Genomic DNA, 27,635 nt, shown 5'->3' with positions numbered 1-27,635 from the left:
CTGGTATGTTCCTACAATAAGTTATAAGATATCGATATAGTTGTGTATTAATATTAGTACGAAAGTATCATACGCAGTGGCGGAGGACGCGACAAAATCAAAGTATTGCCGAGACAACGAGCTAAAAAAATGCATGCCGCAATTTAAACGTTTTTCACAACAAGCAAATGTAAAATGAGACTGAAATGAGAGCGAATGTTCAAGATATACCTATAAATTACTAGATATTGCTAGAGGCCTAGAGTCTAGATACTGGACAATGTAAAAATATACCGTTTTGGTTAATTTTTTTCTTCCCCTTGCTATTTTTCAACCATGGTTAGGATGGCGGCGGGGCGCTGGCACTCAGCAAGACGACAAGGACGGCGGCGGAGCCGCGCCAATGTGCGGAGGCGGGCTGGAGCCTGGAGCCAGACTTGCAGGCAAATTGGTGAAGGCGCGGACGTTCCTGGCTCCTGACAGTGCAGCTCCTGCCGCAGCCACAGCCACCACAGCCACAGCTCCTAAATTCCCAAATCCCAAATCTCTGTGACCGGACTCTCTTAGGCTCTTAGCAGTGCCCTGAAAAGTAAAAACCAAAGAGGAAACCAACTAACCAAGTCACCAAGAACTTGACAGAAGGTAGAGGCGGGCGGCGGCGGGCGAGCGGGCGGCGGCGGCCGGGCGGCGGGCGGGCGGGGGCGCGCGGGCGGGGCTGCGGGCGGCGGCGGGCGAGCGGGCGGCGGCGCGCGGGGCTGCGGGCGGCGGGCGGGCAGCGGGCGGGAGCCTGGAGCAGAGCGGGCGGCGTGTGGATAGGGTTAGATTTTTTTTAGTTGGGCTGGGCCGAGCCGACGTATTGCCCGACCAATACCGGGCCCTCCGCCACAGCCCCCGCCCGCCCCGCCCGCTGCGCACCCCCACCCCCCCCCCCCCCCCCCCGCCCGCGGGGGTCGCCGCCACCGATCGCCGCGCTTCCACACCGGCGACGAAGGCCCGCCGCGCTCTCTCCCCCAACCCGCGGTCGGCTCCGCTCCCTCGCCGCCAAGCGCCTCCAGGAACTCGTCCTCCGGCTCACCCTCCGCCTCTCCTGGGCCTCCTCCTCCGCTGCCCTCCACGGTCTCCTGGCCTGCTGCCCCGAGCTCGCGAGCCTGTCGCTCTACCGGTTCTTCGGCCGCCGGACCCTACGCGTGCGGTCCCAGAGCCTGCGGAGCCTCACGGTGTCGGTCTCCCTGACGCGGCGGCGCGGCCTGGAGGGTGCCGAGGAGCTGGAGCACCTCGTCGAGGACGCGCCCGCCCTGGAGAGGCTGCTCGCGCACGGCATCGACTGGGGCCCACGGATAAATGTAGTGCATGCGCCGAGGCTGCAGATGCTCAGCTACTTGGGGGTCGGGATCCCGGAGCTGCAGCTTGGCTCCAAGTTGTTTCGCCTGATGCGCGCTGTTAGACTATCGGTGGAGTTCCGGTGCGTGAGGACGCTTGCGCTGGAGATGGCGGAGCCGCAGGTGAAGCCTGTGGCGGACTTCCTCGGTGCTTCCCCTGCTTGGAGATGCTCTATGTCACGGTAGTTACTGCCTATGAGTAAAATGTTGATTGTTCACTCCTGGTTAGAGCTTATATTGATGGATTTTATTGTTGAGTTGCAGTCTCACATGGTTGTTCCCCAGAGCATGGAAATATTGAATTATGAGATGGATAATCACACAGAGTGAGATTATGAAAGGTTACAGAGGGAGAAAGCATGAGCTCCAGCTAGCCATGTTACTTGTTCGTAGTGCAAGAGTTCTACGGGTTATGAAATTCCTGTGTGAGAATGACTGCAACCCTTCATGGTTGACAAACCAAAAAGGCGATTACTGTTGGACAACAGGGCATCATTAGGGGCTCAATTTGTTTTTCAGAAGTTCACCAAGAGCTCATCAGGTTTCTAAAGCAAGCAATGATGTAGCTTATTTAGAAACCAGTGACATATGATTGTTGGTATGCATATAAGTGAATAAGGCTTGCCTGTTAATAAGCATTACGGATGAATTTTTTTTATAGTTGCATTGTTAATTGCAACTATAAATTGAGATAGTAGATAAGTCAGGCCATACTAGATGGCCAGACTCGAATCCTTATTTGAGCAATTTTCTTGATCCATATGTTAGTTTTATATTGTGTACCTATCTTTAATTGAGTGATATGATCAGCTCAGCAGGTTGAGAAAGACTTGAATGGTTCAGCAACAGAATCAATTGCTGCTGACAAAAAGCTTGGCATTTTTGATAAAATATTTTCTGCATACCATGATGCTCGGAGCTGCATCTGCAATGACCTGGTACGGAACTTTTTATGTTTTACTAGTCATATTTTGTACAATCTATTTTATACTAGAGATATGATATACAATGCTTACTGTTTTTTTAACTAATAAATTCCAAATTGTAGGCTTCTGCTGGCAATGCTGAGAATATAAGAGATGACTTGAATGGTCTTGACAAGGCTGTTAGTGCTGTTTTAGGATTGAGGACAATAGAATGCAACCAGTTACTTGCTAGCATTGCTAAAAGTAAATTTACAAAGCAACGAGATGAGAAAAATGAGACAAACACAAAGCCAGAGAAGAACCTGTTCAGCTATATGATCTGCTTATTCAGGTATGCTTGCTTTCTATCATGCCCCTTTTGAGATGCTCTCACGGTTTTTTACTGGACTTGTGTGCTTTTGCTGGTGGGAAACTGCCTTTTGCAGAATACAACGGACTTGATAGATTTTGTTAGCTCCGGCAGAAATAAAAATAAAAATAAAAAAAGAACTCTTTTATTCATGACTATGAGCTGAAAGGCTTGGCTTTCAGAGCTGCGAGGTTTGTAATACTCTATCCCAAGGATAACAAACTCTTTAACAACCAGCTTTCTTCACATCCATTGTCTCTCCTTTGGTGATAAATCTGTTCCTGAACTATTTTTTGGTTGCGAGTTTTTCACCCTTTGACATGTTGGTTTGTATGCCTTGCTGCGGGCTATTCACCAATTATCTATATATACCAAAACACAATCAGGTTATCGAAAAGCTTAATGAAAATCACTTGCATAGTTAGTTTACACTATCCTTTTCCAAATCACCCCATTTGTATAAATCGTTCTGATGGTTAGCAAGGTTTCAGTTGATATGCTAGAAAACTTATATATAATGCCCATTGGATTATCCTTACAAGTTTCACTTTGAATAATTGTGCAGATGTTTCTTTTTGGTGAAGTCATATAGTTCTGCTGGCAAAAGGGCCGAAGCATTTGCATTATTCTGTCATGCCCAAACTCTCAATGATTTCGGGCTGCAGCAGCTTGCAAACAGTCCTGACAAGGTTTTGACACTGAACCGACAGCATGAGCTCCAGATAGCCATGTTTCTTGTTCGTAGTGCAAGAGTTCTACGGGTTATGAAATTCTTGTGTGAGAATGACTGCAACCCTTCATGGTTGACAAACCAAAAAAGGCGATTACTGTTGGACAATAGGGCATCATTAGGGGCTCAATTTGTTTTTCAGAAGTTCACCAAGAGCTGCATCAGGTTTCTAAAGCAAGCGACATGTACTTGCTTGCTTTAGAAACCTCTGATGTACTTGCTTGCTTTAGAAATCTGATGTAGCTTATGTCGCTTGCTTTAGAAACCTCTGATGTACTTGCTTGCTTTAGAAATCTGATGTAGCTTATTTAGAAACCAGTGACATATGATTGTTGGTATGCATATAAATGAATAAGGCTTGCCTGTTAATAAGCAGATGAAAATTTTTTATAGTTGCATTGTTAATTGCAACTATAAATTGAGATAGTAGATAAGTCAAGCCATACTAGATGGCCAGACTCGAATCCTTATTTGAGCAATTTTCTTGATCCATATGTTAGTTTTATATTGTGGACCTCTCTTTAATTGAGTGATATGATCAGCTCAGCAGGTTGAGAAAGACTTGAATGGTTCAGCCACAGATGTGTCTTTCTTTATGTATTTTTGAAATTATGAGCTACGTAGAGATTCCTGTGTCAAACATATTCAATAATAAGTGGATTATAATTCTTTGGAACAACGTTATTGATTATCTGTTTTAGTTGACTAAAATTACTCTGAAATCTCATGAAAAGATTTTGCCACTCGTAGTAATGCATGGACACTCAATGACTCAATTATAATAAATAATTCTTATGACAAATTTGTATCACAAAGTAATAACAAATTTGTAATTATTATTAGCAATTAAAAAACAAGAAAAAACTTTGAATGGTGTAGCTTGCTTCCTTTAGTTCAAACTATATTATCTGTTAGTGTGCCATGTTTAAACTTTTGACACTATATTATATAAAAAGATGATTCTTATCAATCTCAATTAGCCTCAAAGCAACAAGATCATGTTTTTTATGCTCTATGTATTGCCCTAGAAATCTTTTTACTACCCGTAGCAATACACGGGCATAAATCTAGTACGACTGAAAACTTGTTGTAAATGGTTCGTCAACAATCACGATAGGGCCGATGCGGAAAGAGCAATGTGCGGTCCTGAAATTTATTGGCAAAATAATTCAATACCTCCTCTGATTTAAGTCGTAAGTGCCAAATACTCAAATCATACATCAAATTATTATCGTGGAATAGTGTCACGTGCAGATAAAGAATGGCATCGTCCCAAAACCCCATGTATGGCTGTAACTATCTCCCGATCAAACATTGCATGTACCACATTTTAATTTTGTTCACCGATGTTTCAAGATTCCCAACAGTAAAAAGAGGGCAACAGAATGAGAGAAACAACAGATCAGGCAACTCTTACCAGGTTCTCAGCTCATCATATAGCATGTGTGAGATAATGCATGAGTTTTGTTTTATTTTGACTAGTAGGGTCAGATGTACTTTGCTTAGCCATTAAGTTATAGACAGCCGACAGTAGTAGTAAATTTAGATTTTGTTTTAGCTGTAAAAGGCAGGCCAACATAATGTCGGTTACTGTAGTGGTACTGTAGCACCGACCTAAAATTCCTACAAAAGGACATGTACCCTCCTATATATCTAAGCTTGTATAATATAGAAATATACATTGTTAACTTCACTACACAAAACCACTCCTCTCATGTCTCTCTCCTGTTTTTAACAGAACAGAAGTGATCCTAAGCTAAAGAATCTAACAATTGGTAACAGAGCCTTGTTAGAGCAGGAATCATGTCTTCAACCGGTCGAGGTGCTCAAGATGATGAGGATCAGCCTCGCACCTATCGCCGGCGATCTCCATCAGCAACTCGCCGCGGTGGAAGAATCCGTGAGGTGCGGGTGATCAAGGAGGTCAGCAACACATCTTTCCCGCTGCTGACTAAAGGCAACTATGAGGAGTGGAGCTTGATGATGAAGGTGAAGCTCCAGGTGCGTGGTCTGTGGGAAGCTGTTGAAGAAGACGATGTCGACTACCAAGAGGACCGTATGGCACTTGAAGCGCTGCTCAGCGCTGTGCCACTAGAGATGTTCCAGCCTCTGGCAATGAAGAAAACAGCGAAGGAGGCATGGGCTGCCATCCGCTCCCTCCACGCTGGCGACGATCGCGTCCGCAAGTCGACGTTGCAGAAGATGCGCCGTGAGTGGGAGCTGCTCGGCTTCAAGGAGGGTGAGGCGGTGGATGATTTTGCACTACGCCTCTCCAGCCTGATGAGCTCCCTCGCCATCTATGGTGAACCCATTGATGAGCAGCGAGCAGTGGAAAAGCTGCTGCGCGTCGTGCCGTCCAAGTACAAAGGGCATATTGTACCGATTGGTCCTGTATGTGCTGTCAAATATGACAACATCACCAAAAGCTTCATAGTCAAGTAGGGATTGACTATCAGACCAGAACAGCCCATTCAGATGACCATCTGCATCAACCAAATACTTGAAGAAAAACTCAGGATCTTTATCTTGGCGCGCTTTTAGGTGACTTATCATTGTCTGAGCATCACCGGCAGCAATTGTCTCCTGCTTATAGCTATAGCTGAAATTATATATGTCCCTGTCTGTGCATCCAACCATATCAAACCTACCATACCGCATTTCCAAAATATCCATGATCTGCTGTTTGCGGATCCCAGAAATTTCCATCTCTACAATTGAAGCTTTCTGCTCCTCGCGGATTCTCCTGTGGGATCGCAGCATACAAGCAAGCTCTCGTGTGGCCAAAGGGTGGTTGTGTTCATCAATGAAATCCTTGACATACCACCGTCCTGTTTCCTTCACTTGTGCAACCACCAACCTAGCTCGACAACCGACACGACTGATATTGCGCGCCTTCCTCTTCCTGTTTCCATTCTTCATGTACTTCGATTCACAGAAACCTTGACGGCTACATACAAATTTCCTCAGATTTAATAGATCATGGTTTCATTGTCCCACTCAACATAGCTTTTCCGAACGCTAAACCTTTCTCAAGAGCGTAGTTGTTATAAAACTGAAATCCTTCATCCTCACTGCCAAACATCTTGCTAACAATTTCATAGTACTCCAACAGAGCCTCTTCGCTTAAATCGGCCATTTAAGTTGTCCCTGCATGCAGCACCCAAATTAGCTATTTGTTTCCATCATTTTCAAGCATAGTTCAGAAGTAAATGAGTATTAATGCATCAAGAATGTGACCATATACCATATGTTATGGCTAAGCGACGTGCATCTCCTATTGATTCAAGCCATTACTGAACTATGGAATCATTTTCTTTTACAAGATACCTGACATTTCAAATTGAATGGACTCTACTGGACATGTAAAACAAAGGAACCTGTCCTCGAGTGATTTTCCGAGAAATTTATCAGAAAAAACAAATAAATCCATTTGTTCAGAGCTAAACAGTCAATCACAATTCAAAGTAACTGATAGAGGTAACTTATTAATCTACTTAAACTTATTAATCTACCTAAACACTAGTTGGCATAGAAAAAATCCAATCTCTGAAAAACATGCCGGATTCATGTACCCGCTGGCAGCGATCTCAGGTGGCGGGCAAAGGTAGTAGGGATTCCCAACCCCGCGCTTGCAATGGCTGAGTTGACACCTTCTCGATCGAGTGCTTCGGCTGCACGCGGCGGCGCAATGGTGCGGCGCTCAGCGGCGGCAGCGCACCGGTGCGGCACATGGTGCCGGCGGCGGCGGCGGATCGCCACCAGCGCTCGTAGATCTAAAGTAGATGAAGACGGAACCGTCGTGACTCTTAACCGAGGGAAAGAGTCATCCTTAACACTATTAATTGGATTTTTGTAAATACCTAGATCAACAGCTAGAAAAAAAACTCAAGGCAAAACTACCTGAAGGTACATTCTACATTTATAAAAAATATTGTTCTACATTTATAAAAAGATTGTTCCAAAAAAGAAACATCCAAACATATTTAAGTCTGGTCTTATTTCAAGAAATTAAAAATTTATCATAAGAAATCACAGTTTAATTTGCATATTTGGATTGAAAAATATAACATTTTATGTTTGTATGCAGAGTTTTTCTCACCTTATGCCGCGTGTCCGTGTCCGGTCCACTGATTTTCTTATGTGATGGGATGAATCCAAGTAACTCGCGCTGCTCCAATAGCGCCCGTCCAAAAAAAACGCCTACGACATGCTTGGTCCTCTGTTCGCACGCCTCTCATCATACATGACTGTTCCTAGCAATCTACTGCAATGTAAACACCCTTGCACTAGGAGGAAGTGCTCTTTTATGCCCGAGGTTAAATAAAGGTTGCCGCTGGCCGGCCAGCTTTGTCGCTGGAGATCAGACGCCAGGCGCCGTGTAAGTGTGCCTGTGTGACTTCTAAGCAGGAGGACAAACCTCCACGCACGCAAACTCCTGCATGTACATGTACTCTCTGTGCCACCTAGACTCGCAAGGCTTTGCCACGTCGGATCTTTTAACTGTAGGCCACGTAAGCGCCACGAGTCTATCATGCAACGAGCACAAGTGCAGATATCGAGTGCTCGATAGCTGAACTAGTACATTTGTGATAGCTGAACTAGTACACATCCTCCACAGACCCTCTACCCTGCTAAGCTATGGCCAGCAAGTTCAGATGACAAGCAATCTGACCAAACTAGATACTGCTGGAAGACGCCGCTTTACTGTAAATCTGCAATGACTGCAATGGTTGACCGTGCTCAAAACGTTTGGTCATGGATGGATTCATGCACGATCATCGGTGGAGTGAAACTGGGTATTCGAAACCTGAAGAAGTTGACAGATTTGATACAAAACACACCCTCATCTCATCAGTGTCGTCACTGACTGAAACCGACGGCACACAAAATACACTTGACAGGGTACATGTACAAGCCAGAGCTGAGCTGAGCTGACCTGACTACAAATAGAGATGAGCAGACGATCGATCGACACTAGGTACACACCATCAACACCCACACCCACACACATCCCATTACTATTACGTTAACGCCGCGGCTGCAGAGGCGCGTGCATGACCGAACGCTTCAGATCGAGAGCCGATCAGACCCTGGGGCCCTTGGGCTCGCCGGCGGCGCCGCCGACGCCGTAGTCCTGGTCCCGGTAGCCGCCGCTGCCGCCGAAGAGGCCCGCGTGGAGCATCAGCACGTAGAGCAGCTGCGTGAAGGCGAGGATGATGACGAAGGCCTCCAGCACGCGGAGGCGCCACCCGCGGTGCCCGCCGATGTGGATCTCCTTGCACGCCAGCCCGAAGGCGAGCGCCGTGACGGCCCAGGCGATGAGCGACGACGCCGCGGTCGTGGCGAGGCTGTCGTGGCGCCACGCGCGGACGTGGTGCACGCCGGCCAGCTTCGACGCCGCGCCCACCACGCCGGCCAGTATCGCGAACACCAGGAAGTAGAACGTCGCGCCGTTGCCGGCCACACCTGCGAGCGCCATGCGTGCACCGTGAGATCGAGCAGCAGCTATATCACCTCCCCCAAATCCAAGAACCAGCAAGCGTTGCAAATCCGCACGTACCCGGGTAGTTGGTCTGGCCGTTGATGAAGTGGTTGAGGTTCCAGCTCGCGAAGCCGATGACGATGAGGTACATGATGAGGTTGAGCACCATGAGCGGCGCCACCATGTTCCTCCCGACCCCGGCCATTGTCGTCGAAGCGTAGGTAGCTTCTCCTCCCTTCTGCTTCTTCCCCTTGCCGAATCTAGAGCAGCGAGCCTAAGCTTGCACAGCCCAGCAATGGGAGCAGGCGGCACTCGAGCTGAGCTGAGCTCTAGCAGCAGCAGTGAAGACTGGTAATGGACAGGCTAGTAGGTCGACGAAGCAGCAGCTCCCGTTTTTAAAGGCGAGCCTAGGTGGCCGGGTTAGGGGACCAAACCGGCTGCCAGGGCTTATCCATCGGCTGCCGACTTGCCGAGGACCGCGCTGGACCGCGTGAGACTGAAGCTTCGGCCGGCTAGCTCTCTCTGCATGCGCAGGGGATGGGGAGGCGACGACGCGTGTGCGCGCCCCGCCAGCGCGGCGAGCCCAGGCGGCGTCGCAGGGGACACGTGCGCGCGCCGTGCCCGGCCGGGAGCCCCGCGCGCGGGCGTCCGGAGCAAAGCGTGCACCTGCCACCGCTCGCGCTGGCGAATCCCGGCGGACCGGATGGTTCTGGAGAGGTCGCCACGGCCACCGGATTCTGGACTTGGAGTATTCTGCTCGTGACTGTGCGTCTCTCCAGGTCGGTCGGTCTCGGTCCAAGGCTCCTCCCTATCCGTCCGTGGGCACCAGCGCTTGCGTGGGAGATTTAAACTTGGCGTTGGCGTGGTTGACGTGTCGAAATTGCCGTTGAGCAGGTGGAAAGCCTACTTTGCATAGTCACTGAAGCAAACATCGGGACATAAAATTTAATGATAATGTCAATTTGCATCCGGTTTCAGAGAACTTTGTATCCGAACAAAATAAAGTGACACAATTTCAGCGCTTGTTACAGCTCATTAAGAAAAAAACATTGCCAAAATATGGATAGACGTTATTGCCGATGATGAAATAAGAATATATTGATTAATCATATCGAAATGCCTCTTGTTCTGAATAAACAAGCAGCTTTACTGAATAGACATTATTATTGTTCTATGAAAAAGAATAACGTTAGTTTCTCAAAAACAAAAATCTTAGGTGATTATTGGATGTGCCGAGGCAACAAAAAAAAATCAGAATCTAAGTGCTAAGTTTCAAAGCCCAAAACTTTGCTCGAAAAAAAAATCAAAGAGGATTCCCTTTTTCTTAATCTATCAAAATTGAAGAAAAATCAGCCTGTCTAGACAGTCTATATTGTTGGTAATACTTTCATCTTCTATTAGTTCTGGATCTCACAAAACTCTTAGCAAGTCTTCTGGACTTTACACCGGATTGTCGACACCTGTAATGTGTGCAAGAGGGCAGTGAATTCAGTGTATGAAGAAATCACTGAAAAATTTGGAGTAAGAATGTAGACAAATGGAAGGAGATTACTGTATACATGTTATGTCTGTGCTTTTTTTTTGAGTGGCTGTGCCTTTTATTTTGGATGCTCTAGAATCAGTTCTGCCGCTGTTGATATGTTTAAATGATCAGGACTGGTAACATGAAGCAATGTCACTATATTTGTCTTTACAAATGCTTTCAAAAAAGTAAAATTTGTTAGAATATGTTAATGTTGAAGTTACAAAAAGTAGTGGCCAAACTTATCTCACGAAAACCGCATAAAGTAAATGATATTACATTGCGAATAATTACTTCATGTAAAGTGCTCAGATTTCACTTGCTCATTGGAACTACAGTTTCACGGCAAGGCTTGTGTTCTGAAGAATTATAATATGGTTGATTTGATCTATGACACAAAATGTTCACCGTTTGTACATTTAGATGCAAATACTTTTATTATTGATGATAAACATGTATATGTTCAGAAGATCTAAAGGCATTGAAACAATGCTAATACTTATATGCTACATAGAAGAATATCAAGAAGCTAACTGCAATCAAAACCGATCCATCAAATGGAAACAGAAAAGATGAACATCCAATGACCCAAAAGATTCTTGCAAAGAAACCATACCTTATTTTAAATGAAAATAATGGATTTATCCTTTCTGAACAGTTTTGGTTGTGGAATTTCACATCTGCAGAAAATAGCTTTATCAATGAATGAAATATAATGGATAACAAGAGAAAAGTATATGAACTTAATTCATTACCTAGAACACTGAAGGATCGTCATTCTGCCTTCGAAATAAAAACTTTATCACATTTCAGTAGATTTGAATTGGAGATCCATCAAAACTCTCTTGTGACCAATAATTCCAATATTTGATGCTTAGAACAATTTTGATTTGCCTAGTTGCCAGATGAAACAACTTCAGCAAAGGACACATTCGAAGGCCTGAAGATGTCGTTCTCTCTTACTACTCTGTTATAGACAAGCTTGAAAGAACGTGATCCGTATGTCTTGTTAAGCAAACTTATTGGGATTCTCAGAGTTTGTTTCCGCCGGCTTTTCCCCTTTACATATATCCTGAAACTACCTTCATCTTCGTTCTTCATGTTGCTTTGCGATTGATTCGTTACACCAATGTCATGACTGTTCTCTGCATTCATGTCAGGATTCAGCTCAATTCTAACCGCATCCTTTAATTGTTTGTCCTGATCATCATGTTTGTTGCTGATGAAATTTTCACTTCCTACCACTGCAGGAGTCTCCATTTCCCCTTTGGCCGCTACAGCATTACTGTCCAGTGAAGGTCCTATACTAACAACAGCTGCATCAGATTGAATATGCTTATCTGCTAAAGACTGTGAAATGGGGTCAACAACATGTGGCGGGGGGGTGAAGTCAATTGTATGGCCACTTGACCATGCTGACACTGGCGCAAATTCTGATGGAGCTGAGCCCATATAAGGTTGCCATCCATAATGGTTAGGCCGAAAAATAGTGTTCATGGGAAATGTGGTGCTTGGAACCACCTGTGGTTGACTATATGGTGGATAAATAAATGGCACAGGATGCATGAGATTTGGAGACCGGGGGGCAGGAGGATACAAATGATGAGGGGAAGTGCACATAGGAGGACCACTTGGCACCATAGTTGAATGCCCAGGATGCAGGGATACATTCACAGGCCAAGGCGCTACTCCCGGCATGGTACCTGTTGGCGGGAGACCAACATTTCCAGCAAGGGGGCTAAGTACAGCCGGTGGAGATGGATTAAATGGTGGGGCAGCAGCAGATAGCTTCTTATTAGGCATCTCTCTCAAATCAATATTACTCAGCAATAAGTTAGGCTTGGACTTCTCACTTGCAACACCTACAAGACTCCCTGTGTTTGTTGTGGATGCTGAATCTGATATAGGTTCTATACTGCTGGGCAGAGCTTCAAAAATTTCCATGTCAGACTTCCCACTCTGTTCAGCTTTAGCAGATCCAGTAGACTCAGAAAACTCAATGGCTGCACCATCATTGCCACCACTTGATGGTTCTTGACTTGTGTTACTGAACACATTGGCATCTTCTTTACTATTTCCAGACTCACTTCCAGCTACAGACATCAGCAAATTTTGTGAACCATCTTTGCCTATATTCTCAATCTCTGGTTCTCTTCCAGAGAATTTAGTTTCTTCTGATTGCTGGATTTGTTCTGCTACATTGGCTACTTCTTTAGGATTATTGGCATTTGAAGAGACAGGTCTCTGTTCCACTTGAAGTGAATCAACCAAAGAATCCTTCATTTCTTGTGCAATGATTTGACCAAGTGATGGTTGGTTCTGCGGTACATCATCTCTAGATTTCTGAATTTGAGTCTTGGCAATTGTTCCAGGACGTGCCAATGCAACATCTTTGTATGATGGAGCATTTCCACTACTTGCAACTGAAGCTCCATGTAGCTCACTTTCTTTGTGATCTATTGAGGTAAGATTGTGTGCTTGTGAGTATGTCACCTGGGATTCTGCTTTACCACTCACCTGCTCTGCACTCTTAGTATCTTGGACATCTGTGGGCGCAGTCCCTGGCTTAACCCTATAGGTCACAGCCTTGTAAATCTTGCGACCAAACCTGGCACCTGATGTCTGGACTTTCACATGCTGCTGAGGATCTGTATATGTTGTAGGTACGACAGTTCTCTTCCTTAAGAAATAATACCGATTATTTGGATAGGAATTCCTAGCCTTGTATTGTGAAGTATATGTTGGATCATGACTATCAGGGTCATACACCTTTCTGGTGGTGGGACGGTAATGCTTTATCTGCTTTCCTGGTCCTCCAGCTGATTTAGGTCTTTGAACAGGCAGCCAACCATCTTCAGGTTCTGCAGTTTCATCTTGAAGAACCTCCTTAGGTACATTAATGTTCACCTTGGGTATCTCTAGTGGTAGCTCAGAAGGTGCTGGTTGCTCAAACGATTTAGGACTCTGTTTAACCTCAGCTTCAGATATAACATCAGTACCATCATCTTTTGACAGCTCTTTAACTTGCTGTTCCTCGTCTATAATGGGAGTTGAATCCCTCGGAGATATCTCAGGACTTGCTCCATTCGAACTTTCATTTGAATGTGATAAAACCTGACAGCATAAGTATGAGGTGAATAAAATTCTTAAACAAAAAACAAGGACAGGCAGAAAGAAAGATAGGTAACCAACCTTTATACTGGAGTATCTCCGTTTGCCAGATTCAGAATCTCTTCCTTTGTTCTCTTGGTTGGGATTTATGTAATCAAGAAGATCAGACACACTGGAAGTATACAATGTAAAAGTCAATAAAATATCTAAGTATCCATCTAAAAATGAATCATCAGAATATCAGCGAACCGAGTCTCTTGTATACTATCCTAATGCAGAAAATCTAAGGATTTATTCTCAATCAAGGTTTCACCTTAGGTGTCCTTTACTAGCTATTGATGCATCAGGTTTCCGAGTTCCATTCCGTGCAGCCTCTTGTTGCTCAATTACTTTGGACTCAAAGTATTCAAGCCAGGCAGCAGCATCCTGCATTAAGACAAGGCCAAAAGGTTAAGAATCGCCCTCCATGTCACAAAGGAGGAAACATTTCTTTCTTCCCAAAATAAAGGAACTGTCATCTTGGACAAAGAAATGCTCTCTAATGTACATCTTTGACTAATGACTATAAATCTGTATATATGCAACTCATCCCAGTTACTTTTTGTTTAGACTGTTGAAGCATCTCCATATATAATTACTAGTAAAAATTCAGTTAGTTTCCTATTTTCTTCCTCTTATGGTTTGCTAAAAGAATTCTATCACTCTCATAAACAAAAGCATCTTTTCTAGTATGGGAACTTGAAAAAATTGAAGGACAACCAAGTCATCTGATCTATTTAATTCCAGTGGAGCAGCTAAAGGATTTAAATCTACAATTTAAGGGGGGTAATTCAATTAGTATGGAGTTATTATGAAGTAGATTTGATGGCTATACAGTAACACTATTCTCATATTACAATTTCAATGTTTTGCTAATACTAGTCAAAATGTTTATTTGACTGCACGCATTTTAAAATGATATCTAATTGGAGGAGGTACTTCTTGTGCATGTCAACAATCTCATTTCATGAAAGGATACCTGAGTCCGTAGGTCATCTGGTCCAAGCTTTGCACGAAGGATCTGTAAGGTTGTTTGCTCATGCTGAACACTCAAGGAATAAGCTTCCATCAACGAGAGAGCTATGGCTATAGCATGGTAGCTGGCAGCAGTCTACAGATAACAGAAGATCACTACATAAGTATTGCCCAACCAACAGGATAACTCTTTTGAGAAAAAAAAAGATCTTAGTGCAAGTATATCTAGCATGTCCTTGCAAGAAAGGAGACATCCTATTCTAAACTATATATATAGAAAAACTATTACCTGTATATGATCAGGGCCAAGTAATTTCTGGTTGCATTTTAAAGCTTTGTGCAAGTATCTGAGAGCTACATGCACATTGCCCAATCCTTCTTCCATCATGGCTACATTGATATATGTAGCAGCTGTATTTGGATGAGATGGCCCGCACGTAAGATGCAGAAGATATAACGCACGCTTGACATACCTAATTTACACCAAATCGTTAATAAGCTTTACGAAACTAGAATATGAGTAAATATAGAAGTTTGCAGATACTGTTACAGTTAATTCAAAACATCAGAATTGTACATTTTACCAGGGCTGATCAAATTATAAGACAACACATATGATACACTTCTGTTTTTAAAATGCTTTCGTGTTTGTATCTTGGAGCTTTAAGCACACCATAAGAAATAGACCAATAGACAGATATCATAATTAAAAAAAACAACAGAAATTGACATATTTATTTTGTCTTTGGCTTTGTAACTTAAACTTTCTTTTTAATGTGTGTGTAATCAGAAGGGGCTTGACCCCTCCTGTTACAAAAGAAAATTAATAAAAATAGGACAAACAGCAATCTAACTTGAGTACTAGAAATTCTGCAATAGAAAAAAAATGACAATTTTCTTTGTCCTTTCCAACATTTCCTCATAAAATGAAGACAAAATGCACATATTTGTGCATTAGCTAAGATATTTGGAAAAGAAACACCATCTCAGGATTCACTCAAATATCAGTATTCCATTGCATGATCACATTACTAAACATATTCATTTCATCTGCTATTCCATAGCTAACAACGTGTATAACTTGTGTAGGAACTATCATCTTAAAACTAGGTTTTATTTGAAATAAAGAGAAAAAACCAAACATGCACATTGCGTGTGACATGTTTGTGAACAGAAGCTAGAATATGGGTTATAGAACAAACGAATGCATGCCCTAAAAATAATAAATATGTTTCATTTTATCTCCTGCCAATCATCATTACATGATATATCATTAAACTAGATAGAATTACTCTTAGGGCCAATCAAGATCTTGAAGATTGTGAAAAGATACAGTATTAACTTAGATAAGACCAAAAAAGAGTATTGTGGTCCATTAGGCTGTTATGGAAACATAGATGAGCTGCATGAAACACAAAACGGAAGAGTTTTATGAATATTCCTTACTTTAGAGCCAATTCTGTATGTTGTAGACGGTAGTAGAATACAGCAAGGTCTCCATAACTCTTCATTGTATCAGGGTGGTCAAGTCCAAGTTCCCTCTCATTGATGTCTAGGGCCTTTTGCTGATAAATAGTAGCCTGCAGTTTTTTGGACACATTAAAAGCTAGAACAAAAAAGTATGTCAAATCTATTTATCTATAGGCACATCCGTTCTAAAAGCATTGATTCAATGGCCGTCACATGCTTTCAGGTATCATGTTACTGACAACTTCATCCGCCAAATTGCACTCTGACATGATATCAACCTAAAAGATATCATTTTTCCATTACGACTCTTTGCATATTACTTTAGTTCTATGATACTTTGATCCTGTAATATATTGTCTATGCAGATAGAATCAATGTTCTGAAAACATGTAAGACCACCTAGAATTGCCTGAAAATGTTTAGCACCTCATCAAATGACCTGATTTCCAAACCACATAGCAATATGTACCTGATTAAAATCACCAGTATGGTACAAAACAACGGCTAGCAGGCTATAAGCTCCAGCTGTCATTCGATGGTAGGGACCACACACAGTTATGAGCTTAGAAAGAGCCTGCATTTTCATATAGAAAATTACAAATCAGAGGAAAAAGTATATGAAAAGAATTGCGACATTTAGACATGATTTTAGAAACATACCTTGGTCCCATAATTGACAGCATCTTCAAGTTTTCCCTTGTCAAGGGCAGTTTTAGAGGATTCTAGCAGTTGCCTTCCATCTGCAGATGAGCATGCGACTTGCTGCACGTTATGAAAAACCATATTAGTTGGGTTTTATGTCATTTCCTATAGTGTCTAACAAAGTATTAATAAATAAAAAACTTCTAAACTACTGATGCTCATAACCGACGTACATGCCATCAATATATCTGATTGCATATAGTGAGTCAAATTAATTTCAAACAAAGTAATAATCCTCTCCTGCAAACCTTACCTTATGTACAGGTACCAGGCTAATAATGTCCTGCTTATGGAATGCGAAAGCAGAATCCATAACGAAATCTCGGGGTGCCAATTCAATGCCCACCTAACATCAGCAGTAATCCTCAAATCAAATTATGCCAAATTGGGATGAGTTTTTAAAATAAAGATACAAATAGTAACTTTTACCTTATGGCAGAGTCCTCTCAGTATAGCATATTTCCTCACATCATTGTAATGTTTCTCTGTGAGCTCAAATTTATATCTCTTTTTCAAGAATGTCACCAGCCATCTCCATACTAGGGGATGCACACTAGGACAACTTCCAGAGACATCAGATTCAGGAACACCAAGCAGTAAGTTCAGAGCTGCGGCTATTGTTAGTGCTAATTGTCGTGTGTCTGAAATAGCAGCAATAACAGATCGAATGATGTGCTTGAATGCTCGCACTATCATTTCATGCACACATAGGGACTGAACATGTGAAAGCTTCTCCGAAAGCTTGACCTAAACAGATAATTTGCTGGTCAGCATTTATAGAGTAATTGGAAAGAAATGGCATTCATTCAGTTCAAATGTACAACAGCACTAGAAACTTACAACTCGTCCTAGAGAGCGCATCTGTAGGCCTCTGGTATGCATGAAATCTGTCAAAGTTCTACCGTCAACAGGTGAAAGCTCCAGAGAACCAAAATCAGCAACCTGAATATTTTCTTTGATTAGGCTAACTCAAAACAATGTGCATGTTGATTATGTACATCACTCATAATCTCATAAAACACTTGACTACAGGGAGATGTCCCCTGGCTGTCATAAAAACTCATTATCTAGCATATTGATACATACCAGCTTAGGAAGCGCGACTTCATCATAGTACTTTAGAGCCATCTCAATCAACTCAGAAGGTGACTGTAGAAAAACAAGGTTAGTCTTCAGTCTGCATTTTTTTTCTCGATGCACGATTATGATACAATGAGTGTTAGCTAAGCAGGAACAGTAAAAAATTCCAACATCAGCTAACTCAAGATAAGCACGAACAATGGACGAAAGAATAATTTATCTTTCTTTCAGAGCAAAAAAAATAGTTTCACTTTACAAAATAAAAATAGCTGAGCAGAAGATTGAAGCAGAAAAGTAAATGAAACATAGCAAAGAAAGAATAGTACTTCTAAGGGCTTTCCTAGAACAAGTGTGTCAAATAACCTATGTTGCACCAATTCCAACACACGTGCATGATTGAACATATTAGTTGTGTAGAAATAAGAACTGTATTGAAAAAGCTCATATTTGAGGTTATCTATAACTAGGTTACCTTAGTCCGAGTCCACAAATTTCATACTATGGGTCAGAAAAGAACCACTTTCTTAACATTTCAACAGCTCAGCTTGATATCCTTCTTATTAGCCAACATCATATCATGTGCAATGTGCCAACCTAAAGTTACTAGCTATATATAAAACATGTATGGCTCCCAAAGATATACATCACATGAAAAGGTTGTTTAATATTTTATCAACATCTCAGACAATAGGATCAACACAATACAAAGCAACACATAACTAATTTGACTTTTCAGTTGTAATGAAATGCAATGCGTCACCTTCTGGTGGAGCCCAGTTTCTGATTCTTTCAACCTTGTAAAGGCAGATTCTGGTAATAAATCCTTCAGCAGGTTCTCATTCTCTGAAGCATTAGACTCTCCTTGTGGTAATTCAATAGGTTTGTCTTTCTGACTTTCTGCAGAGCTTTTGGTCCCCAATGAGGATCCCGTGTCAGCAGTACCAGCATTTTTCGAGTTCTTAAGGGCTTTCAAAGGCTTCCCTAGCCCTTCAATCTTTGTCTCTTTCATAGATTTGTCCACTGTTTTCTTCTTATCCTTCTCACCACCTTGCTTTTTATCCTTATCAGAATTTTTCTGATCCTGCAAATGCTGAACCCAGCAGGCACCAAGTTCCCATCTCATAAATGATTGTTTCTCATTTTCCTCTTCCTCGAGCTTTTGAAGACTTTCCTTCAACAATTTCTCAACAAAAGTTTGTGCCGTAGTTAGTTCTTCATGCCTATGATTTTGTGAAAGGCTTGATATCTTTTTCTCTCCAGTTGAATTGGCTTCATTAAGGAGCATCCTCAAACTAAACGAATGAGCAGAAGTTAATCAACAACAGACAAATACAGGTTGAAGATATACAAATTAAATACAGAGAATAACATAAAAGCATTGTTACTCTTGTTATTAACCTGTTAATGTTCAATGCATGTGCACCACCTTCAGGTTGATCTGCTATATTTATTGGCTTAATAGAAGAGGTCACTTTGGCTTTATCGATATCAGTAACCTTTGCTACTGCAACATACCCACAATACCTAAGGTTGATAATGCCCAAACTGTCAACATCCTGCAAATTAAAGAGAAAAGTAAGAAATACTACATTTCATGCAGAATATGGACAAGGCAAACTTAATTCTGAAATCATACATGGGCAGCCGTGTTTTCATCTGCCGTTATTCCTTTCAAAAGGTTCCTTTCAGCAAGATCCTTAGAGTCCATTCCTGTCGCTTGGCTTCCATCTATCTTAGTGTCCAACTTGCAGCTTGCATCTGAAGAATCTCTTGTGACAGTGATGCTAAAATTTCCCACTGTCTCAGAATACAAAACTTCATCTATCTTGGTTGATGCTGATATCCCTGTACTCTCCATTACATGCCTTACTGCTGCAATAGCCCGAAAGATGGCAACATCTACAAAGAGGCTGTGTAGTAGGAATGCTCTCCTGTCACGGATTTCCCTCTCCTCAGCAGTTTTGCAAGGCATAGATGTCAGATAAAGGAATTCATCTGCCCATGGCAACATATCGCTTCTGCCATCCCTTCCCCAACCACCTCCACTGCCTCCCCAGTTTTCATCCTCAGCAGGAAGAGGAGGAAACGTTGATGGTGACTGGGCAGCAATTGGAGGAACAAGCCATGTGTTTGCACGAAATCCGTAAGGAAAATTTCCAAACTGCAATGTATGAGCAACACCAACTAGGTGAGGACATAAAAATGGAATAGGAGAAAGATTAATCAAACATAGATGCAGCGAAGAATGAAGCACTTGGGTAACAGAAAACAAGACAAGATGCAACGAATTCGCTAGACATCAGTGCTGAATTAAGGTGCTCTACAAAAGCAGACAAAACTATAATGCGACCAATATGGAAGAAACAAATTATGAAACTACATTAGCATATCTACACGAGTAGCTAAGGTATTCCCAGAAGGCCAGAACACAACCAAAATTTTTATTTGTGACTTGAAGTACACGTACACTAAAATTTATCTAATTCTGTTCTCGTATACAGTCTAGTGCATTCCTGAGTATTACATAGTTCTGATACAACTAATGTCAGATAGTTGCCAGGGGCGAGTCAAGCCTAGGGCAGCCACAGCTCTAACCCTAGGCATAGAACGAAGATGCTAAAGTAATTCTAATTCTAGCTCCACCCTGATAGTTTCCATCAATGCCAACAAAAATTATGAATTGAAAAATAACTTGAATGAGGTTACAGCAAACCTTGTTTCGTTCCAAAAATGCCTTCATAAGATCTTCATAAGCCTAAAACATATCAAAGCAACAAAAAGAATAGAGCTTAGAGTTAGAAGTAATGAAATAAGTAGTATGAAACATCAAGTGTGATGGACAATCTTGAAACTTATAACTGCCTGTGATTAGACACCTCATGTTGCACTATAGCAGCTTATGGTTCTAATGTTTCTCATCAAAAGCTCTCAAAAGATGTGCAAATGCAGATAAATTTTCTGCGGCAGTATGTCACTGCTACAACTAAAATAGCACCAGGCGAATATCGCTTTTAGTTTGTAACCTTACAAATAGATTTATCATCATAATCCTAAAATTACTGCCAGTTCAATATTTTTCAGTACTGAAGAAAGATGTGCGCTCTTCATACACAGATACCAATCATTTTGATACAAAGTGAAGGAGATCCTCAAATTCTCCATGTACTACGAATTACCTCTTCTATTGTTCAGGAAAAACAATAATCCAAGTGGAAACTAAATAATAAGGTCAAATACCTTTGGCATTCAAGCTACTGTTACCCTATAATAGAAATCATAACAAACAAAGTCAAGAAGTTCAGTGAGATTGACGAACATTATCAAATGCTCTACTAAGATGCCTCAGAAGGTCGACAAGGTTATGGCACAAGACATGCTGCTTCCCCAAACTGAAGAATCCCTTTCTCCGAGCTTCAACAACAACGAATTTCCCACTACAAAGCTTTGCCTGTAAACCAGACAACGATTCTGATTAGGGCAGCACATTACACAGAAAAATCATGCGGGAACTATGTCACAACGAAGGTAATGAAAAGGCCGTCACTGATCCATTTTACCTCGAGAAAGAACAGATGGTCATCCGAAGGCTGCTCCTCCTGCCGGGGCTGTGACACTCGCCTTATAACTGACATCAATCAAAAGTTTGGATAAATGCAAGTAAATATTGAGCGGCTCTAGCGAATTGAGGACTCAATACGTGGTGGGAAATTAAGATAGGGAATAGTGAGAGGCTGCCACGTTCACATACAGTGGAGTGGCGGCGTGAGGTTGGCGAGGGAGAAGAACTCGTAGAAGGCGCCGAGGCGGGGGCACGCGCCGCTCATCTCGGCCTCCAGCTCCGCCGCGGCCGCGGACTCCTTGGCCGCCGCCTCCTTCGCGGCCGAAGACTCCTTGGACGGCGACGCCGGCGGCGGCGAGGCCGTGCGGCGCCCGCCCGAGGACCCGGAGGCGGCGCCCTTGGAGGTGGCGCTGGAGCTGGAGGGCTCCTTGGCGGCATCGGCGTCCTTGGGGGACGGCGGCGGCGGAGGTGGCGGCGCAGGGCCGAAGGAGGTGGTGCAGGCGACGATGTCCAGCAGCCGCCGGACGTGCTCCACCGCACTCTCCTCGCTGTAGTCATCTGCATTTTTTTTATTTTCAGCACCAGTTTTCCGAGAAATTCAAACGGGAAAAAGGACAGCATTTAAAATTTTATTTTATACTTTCTTTCGAGTGAGGGTTTCTTTGGCTGGTTAGAGGACGATTCGCTTTTAAGAAACAAGACTTATTTTCAAATTTGTGCAAAATTGATTAAATTGTGCTCTTTCAAATGAAGGCATGGTTCTTTGGTGTCTTGAGATAATGAATTGGTTTCGTAACACAAAGAGGAGACACGAGACTAGGAGGAATTTTGGAATGAAATTCTTTTTTTTCTCCCAAATCATAAACTTGGAAGAGAAATGAGTGAACGATGATGGATCGATGGGTTCCGGTGAATGTGAAGAGTAGCTTGCAAAAGGTGCAATAGCAAATCAAACACTAGTCACAGTTGATAAAATCCAACCGTCTAAGATACAGTAAAATACCAGCACAAACCAAACTTATAATTCTGATACCTCTTAATAGATTTTAAAAGACCGTAAAAGGAAACCTAAATTAAGTATTGAATTAGAAGGAGACGCAGCTATAATCCTATGCACCACCCGCTTGGAGGTCATGATGGCATGGCAAAGTCACCATTTTCATCCTAATACATTAGTATGTGTAGCTTCATTTATCACTCAATTAGTTACAAAATTAAAATTCTTCTTCTTATTTTTTCATTTTAGTTGCCATGATAAACCTATATATCAACGCATGAAAAATATAGTTCCTTTGCATCTAATACAAGTGCATATATATAGTTCAAAGGAAGAAGAATTTTAAGGAACAGTTACTACTTCTCCGTCCATAAATATAGTTCAAAATTGATCGAAATAGCTTTTTCTATAAGTAGTTCAAAATTATCTTGTTGGTGAAAATAGTACAGAGGGTATCACGATTTTACCTTCCACCAGGGTGAGCGTGCAAGGCTTCAACGTCGCTATCTCAGCAGCATCCTTCAACTGGCCATCACGTGTCTAGGCACGAAGCAAAGTAAAATGAATCATCACTATGCACTCATCACTGTTTTCCAAAATCCTGGAAACATGTGAGTAGGCTAAGGCGAACAGGTTTTGTTTCTTTTTTTTCGAACACGCAGAAGAGCTGTGTATCCATATATTAAGAAGAAAGTTTGGATGCAGCAGGTCAAGGCACTGGAGAAATATTATCCTTATCTAATTTTAACATTATATACAACCGTTTGAACATAGTACAGATTGTTCAGCCGGGCCTCGAGGGAAAAATAAAAATTGAACATAGTACGGATCGTAAGAATGACCATGTTGGTTCGGGGAAAAAAAGGAGTCTATTTCTTTTGGAATTTTCTTTTAGATCAACCCATGCATTGACTTTGGTTGCTGCCCCTATGACTACTTGGTGGAAGATACTGAAACATACCTCATGTGTGAGGGAGTAGTTTGTGATGGCGCATGTGGCGGTGTTGACGCAGAGCAGCCGCCTCACATCGATGATCCTGTCCGTTGAAATCCCCTGCACCAGAGAAGACAAATATGGAGTAAAACTATGAATACCACCAGAGCTGGTTATACTGTATAAACCTATAGTTTGTAGTTTACGCTATGATTTAAAAATAGAGAAGGCGAGAACTAAACAGAAGGTACAATGTCATCTTCAATGCTAGGGATCTGTAATTTATTTATGCAACCAAAAATGCAAGCTGAAACTTTAGTTTGTTCCTATCTCAAGTAACAAGCAGATTTAGTTCATCTTTTTTACGTGTGTTTTTATGAGAATTCTGTTCTCATTATACTGTATAGTTCAGCGAGGACAGATGAGAAAATTGCTACGAGGAGAACGACTGCATTGGTGAGGACTTGGAAACCAAACCTTCAGAATGACATGAGACTGGTCCGGGAGGTTCACGGTGATGTCAATGGCCACTGGGAGAACTAGAAACAACAAGAGTGAAGAACAGAAAGTTAATTGATAAGCTCAACGATCATATCACCTGATCATGAATTGTGCCAAGAGAACTATGGACATCAAAAGCAATCACCTTTCTCATCTTTCTTCTTCTTCTCACCCTTGGCCTTCCCGCGCTTGCTCTTAGGCGCCATGCACACGCCCAACGACGAGCGAGCCCAGCTCAATCAGCCCAACTGCACAACAGATGCGAAACCAACACATAAGTTGCTGCTCAGAAGGTTTGACACAATAGAATGGCTGTCAAGCACTAGGATGTAAACAAGTACAGTAGTGGGGCATGCAGCAAGATTTGGTCACTTTCACTAGATACACTGGAACTAATAAATTCGACTCGGAGCCTTTCTATCTTCAGTTGCTGGAAAAAGATTTAATACACCGCCTTTCTATCTTCAGTACTTCAGGACGGATTAAAAATGAAAACTTTGCTCCTTTCGATCGCATGCTTATTGCTTAACAATCGTCGTGACCGCCAAACGACGGAAAAGAAAAGGCGCTGCTTTCTTCCTTCTATTCTAGTACATGATGGCATCACAATGATATGATGATATGATTGATAACAAAAGGCGGTACTAGTATCTAACATCGCCATGAACGACGAACCCATCTCCGCAGCAACACACACACATACCAGGTTTGTATGTTTACAGTTTTCACACGGCTGCTCGGAAGAGAAACATGTGTCTTTTGATTTGAGTTGAAGAAGAGGGCGAAGAAATGGTTACAGAGACTAGTTCCAGAAAAGTACAGTGAGGACAAATTGGGGCGCTGTCCTTGACATGTGGGCATACCATGTTCATAACAACAGGGAGACGTGAAAGAGAAATACTCGTCGTGTTTTCTTGTATCTTGTCCGGCCCACGGCACGAATATATTGACCAGAAAAAAAAAGTGAAACACTGATGGTGTAAGAAAAAACAGCAAGCAACAGGTTTAATATTTAAACTCCATCTCTCCTGTTCTCACTAGGATTAACTTGACTTGCAGTGCACACAACATGACTTCATTATTATGAAGTTTAATGCAAAAGCCGAAAAGAGGTAAAATGGAATTCAAGAAGTCAGTTCCGTTCTGGCCAACAACAAAGGGACAAGGAGTATGAGGCGGCTGAACCTGTGGACATGAGAAACCCAGTTGCGTTTGCAGGCACCATACAGAGACAGTTCTGTTCAGCAGAAACAGAGAGTGCGCAAAGAACACGTCTCGGATTCTCGGTACGCACACCGAGATGCCAAGTTCATCTTACCATGCTAATATGCAGCATGTACTTAACAGGGAACTAAGAGAAAACAAGAAACAACCAATGATGTAACAATGGACACAAGAACACACACCGAATACTGAAGATAAGCAATTCACAGAGAGAAAGAAAAGAAAACTGCAGCTGCTGCACGCTCAGTTGTGAGGCTAGCTAGCTAGCTAGCTTCAGTGGTTCGATGCCGTGTGCGTGTTCGAATTCCCAGAGCGAGCAAGGAACAAAAGAGGAAAACCAAAGGATGAAGAACGAAACAGCGTGGAGCCGTGAACGGAAACCAAAGCTTCCCGTATTGGCCTGAAGCGCCCGGCACAACGCACCAGAGGCCAAAGGCCGAGCACGCAATGTTCAAGGGCCGCCGAGCAAAGGGCCAACGACACTTAACAAACAGCAGCCAGCAGGATGTTCCAAGGATTTACCAATGGGCGCTGGCGCCCCGGCTGCTGCTCCTCTGCTCCTCAGCACACGCTCTGTTGCCTGACGACCTGCCTCGAGGCTGTGGATGGAAAGTGTAATTCTTCTGCGAGCACGGGTACCAAGCAAAGAGCAGCAGCAGGTGGCTAGTCAGAGCTGCTGGAGGCTGCCATTATCGGGATAAGAGAAGGTGGGAGAAGGAGGGCGAAAGGATAGAGCGGGGAGGAGGAGGAGACGGGGGGAGAGCCCAGGCCGGGAGGTGACCAGACCAGGGGAGCAAGCAAGAGCGAGTGCCAAGGAGGGAACCGATAGCGAGAGGGGCTCGAGAGGCAGGGGTCGATAAGGGTGGAATGGTGGAGATTTAAGATAGGGTCCTCACTGGCCGCTTCTGCTCGCAGGCTATCGGGGTCGGAGATTCACGGGCCGGGCCCCCAAATCGATCGCACAAAGCGTCTGCAGCAAGGGGAAGGGAGAGATGAGCCCACCAACCACCCGAAACCGGCGAGCCTTCTTCTGCACTGCAGTCAAGGATGAAGCTGCTGCTGGCCTGCTGCCTTCCTCTCCCTATTCCTCTTCATCATCATCATCTCTCCTTCGGCAAGCTAGGAGACCCCCTCAGCATCTTCATCTTGATCCATGAGTTCGGGGATGACGGCGAGCGATGGAATGCGCATGCGGGTGCAATTGGTCGTGCCTCCTTATTGGGGCTTATTATTACCAGGATTCAGGACTGAAGAATCAAGGGAGTGATCACGGATGGGCTCCCGGTGGCTGGTTTTGTTTCTTGAAAGGTATGGGCACACTGTATATGTGATATGCCCCTTCTCCAGAGACATGTTCTTCTTTCCCTGGCAAACATTTTAAGCTCCTTTGTTCCCTCCTGTCACAGAGAGACAGAGGCATTTCTGCCAACAGACTTCACTTCACTCATTGTGACCTGGCGGCCTGCAGTGATCTTATTCATATGCGGACGACTAATTAATTAGTAGTGGTGACAACACAAGGGTTGTAAACAAGCCCTTAGCTTTGAATGATTTTTTAGCTTTTCATGATAGATTGGTAACAAGCCTACAACTACAAGTGAACGAATTGGCTTCATGTTAAGATACACAATCATGCCAAAGAAACACAGTCAATCAACTCTAATACTTCGCAACACTGTAAACATTCTTGGTAACACCGATAAATTAAAATACTTTTGCTAGTAAGAGTGATAAATTGAAATACTCGCTACTAAAAAAGAGTTTTTGGGTGTGGGTAAAAATATAATTTTAGGGATAGGTGCGGTACCGCTCCTAGTTCTCACGGCTAAAAATACAATTTTTAGAGGTGGATTATGGCGTGACCCACCTCTAAAAATCGATTTTCAGAAAATAAAAAATAAAAAAATTGAAAACAGCAAAATAAAAAAATACTGCAGCCAACCAGCCACTATCGAGTTACAATTTTTTGATGAAATATGCACACTTGCATCACCCGGGGTTCGAACCGCATACCTCAAGCCTCGCGCGTACATTCCTCTCCACTACACTATACAATCACTTATAACTCTATAGGGTATGCTATTCTTTTATATTAACTCTGACATTGATTTGTAGTCACCCACCCGTCCCTAAAAACTTTTTTCAATTTTATTCCGAAAATTCATTTAAATCTTTCCATATAGCAAAACAAAGAAAAAAAGTAAACTTTTACACTATGGTTATTGTGAACTATATATATAAAGAAAAACATATCAAGTATATTTCAGTTTATATAAAAGCTAAGATTGGTGAAACCTCAAAATATGACTTGAGTTATATTATGTAGGTTCATAATAATTGTTTGAACAATTAAATGGCCTTAAATGAAAAATTATCAACTACAAAGTTTTAAATCTCGTCATTCTCTGCAATTTTAATTTAAAGTTTGACTTCATCTAAGATCGTATAGCAAAGTTATAAATTTTTTTATGTGGAACCATTTTTAGGGGCAGGTCATGCCATCACCCGCCCTTAGAAATGCCACCATTTCCAGGGACGGGTGGTGGCATCACCCGCCCCTAGAAATACTATTTTTAGAGGCGGGTGATGCCATCACACACACTTAAAAATGATGCTCATTTGCAGCGGATGATAGCGTCACCCGACTCTAAGAATACTTTTCTAGGGTCGGGTCAG

At 42.8% G+C, this 27,635-nt stretch overlaps 3 protein-coding genes across 9 annotated transcripts; 1 reads left to right on the top strand and 2 right to left on the bottom strand.

Moving 5' to 3' along the window:
• Nucleotides 1–1,361: 1,361 nt before the first annotated feature.
• LOC112879342 lies at nt 1,362–3,755 on the top strand. 5 transcript variants are annotated; one of them, XR_003226034.1, is made up of 6 exons: nt 1,362–1,540; nt 1,623–1,899; nt 2,174–2,296; nt 2,407–2,615; nt 2,710–2,824; nt 3,199–3,755. XR_003226034.1 is itself a non-coding variant. In XM_025943576.1 (5 exons), the coding sequence occupies exons 2-5, from the start codon at nt 1,806–1,808 to the stop codon at nt 3,563–3,565; spliced, it is 798 nt and encodes a 265-aa protein (XP_025799361.1). In that variant the 5' UTR covers nt 1,362–1,540; nt 1,623–1,805; the 3' UTR covers nt 3,566–3,755. The 5 variants fall into 5 exon arrangements, 2 of the variants coding, with proteins under 2 accessions (XP_025799361.1, XP_025799362.1); XR_003226033.1 differs by having other exon boundaries at nt 1,623–1,956; XR_003226032.1 differs by having other exon boundaries at nt 2,169–2,296; nt 3,199–3,738.
• Nucleotides 3,756–8,145: 4,390 nt separating this feature from the next.
• On the bottom strand, nt 8,146–9,785 carry LOC112880668 (membrane protein PM19L). Its single transcript, XM_025945403.1, has 2 exons — nt 8,924–9,785; nt 8,146–8,829 (listed from the first exon to the last, which is right to left on the bottom strand). Exons 1-2 carry the CDS (start codon nt 9,048–9,050, stop codon nt 8,447–8,449), a joined length of 510 nt encoding a protein of 169 aa, XP_025801188.1. The 5' UTR covers nt 9,051–9,785; the 3' UTR covers nt 8,146–8,446.
• Nucleotides 9,786–9,954: 169 nt separating this feature from the next.
• LOC112880667 (protein TSS) lies at nt 9,955–25,804 on the bottom strand. Of its 3 annotated transcripts, XM_025945402.1 has the most exons (27): nt 25,482–25,804; nt 23,881–23,983; nt 23,712–23,773; nt 23,262–23,354; nt 22,768–22,840; nt 21,493–21,861; nt 21,302–21,369; nt 21,061–21,192; nt 20,458–20,499; nt 19,381–19,905; nt 19,143–19,300; nt 18,505–19,036; nt 17,751–17,813; nt 17,505–17,606; nt 17,094–17,411; nt 16,918–17,010; nt 16,623–16,724; nt 16,432–16,536; nt 15,939–16,072; nt 14,782–14,965; nt 14,497–14,628; nt 13,792–13,904; nt 13,560–13,650; nt 11,123–13,481; nt 10,984–11,047; nt 10,405–10,475; nt 9,955–10,305 (listed from the first exon to the last, which is right to left on the bottom strand). In XM_025945402.1, the coding sequence occupies exons 2-24, from the start codon at nt 23,939–23,941 to the stop codon at nt 11,262–11,264; spliced, it is 5,772 nt and encodes a 1,923-aa protein (XP_025801187.1). In that variant the 5' UTR covers nt 23,942–23,983; nt 25,482–25,804; the 3' UTR covers nt 9,955–10,305; nt 10,405–10,475; nt 10,984–11,047; nt 11,123–11,261. The 3 variants fall into 3 exon arrangements, with proteins under 3 accessions (XP_025801187.1, XP_025801185.1, XP_025801186.1); XM_025945400.1 differs by lacking the exon at nt 10,405–10,475; XM_025945401.1 differs by lacking the exons at nt 10,405–10,475; nt 25,482–25,804 and adding an exon at nt 24,439–24,459.
• Nucleotides 25,805–27,635: the final 1,831 nt, after the last annotated feature.

This window comes from Panicum hallii, chromosome 2 (assembly GCF_002211085.1).
Source record: "Panicum hallii strain FIL2 chromosome 2, PHallii_v3.1, whole genome shotgun sequence".
Classification (NCBI taxonomy): Eukaryota; Viridiplantae; Streptophyta; class Magnoliopsida; order Poales; family Poaceae; genus Panicum; species Panicum hallii.
The sequence above is the reverse complement of the archived record's forward strand: the minus strand, read 5'-3'. Positions and strand labels throughout refer to the sequence as shown.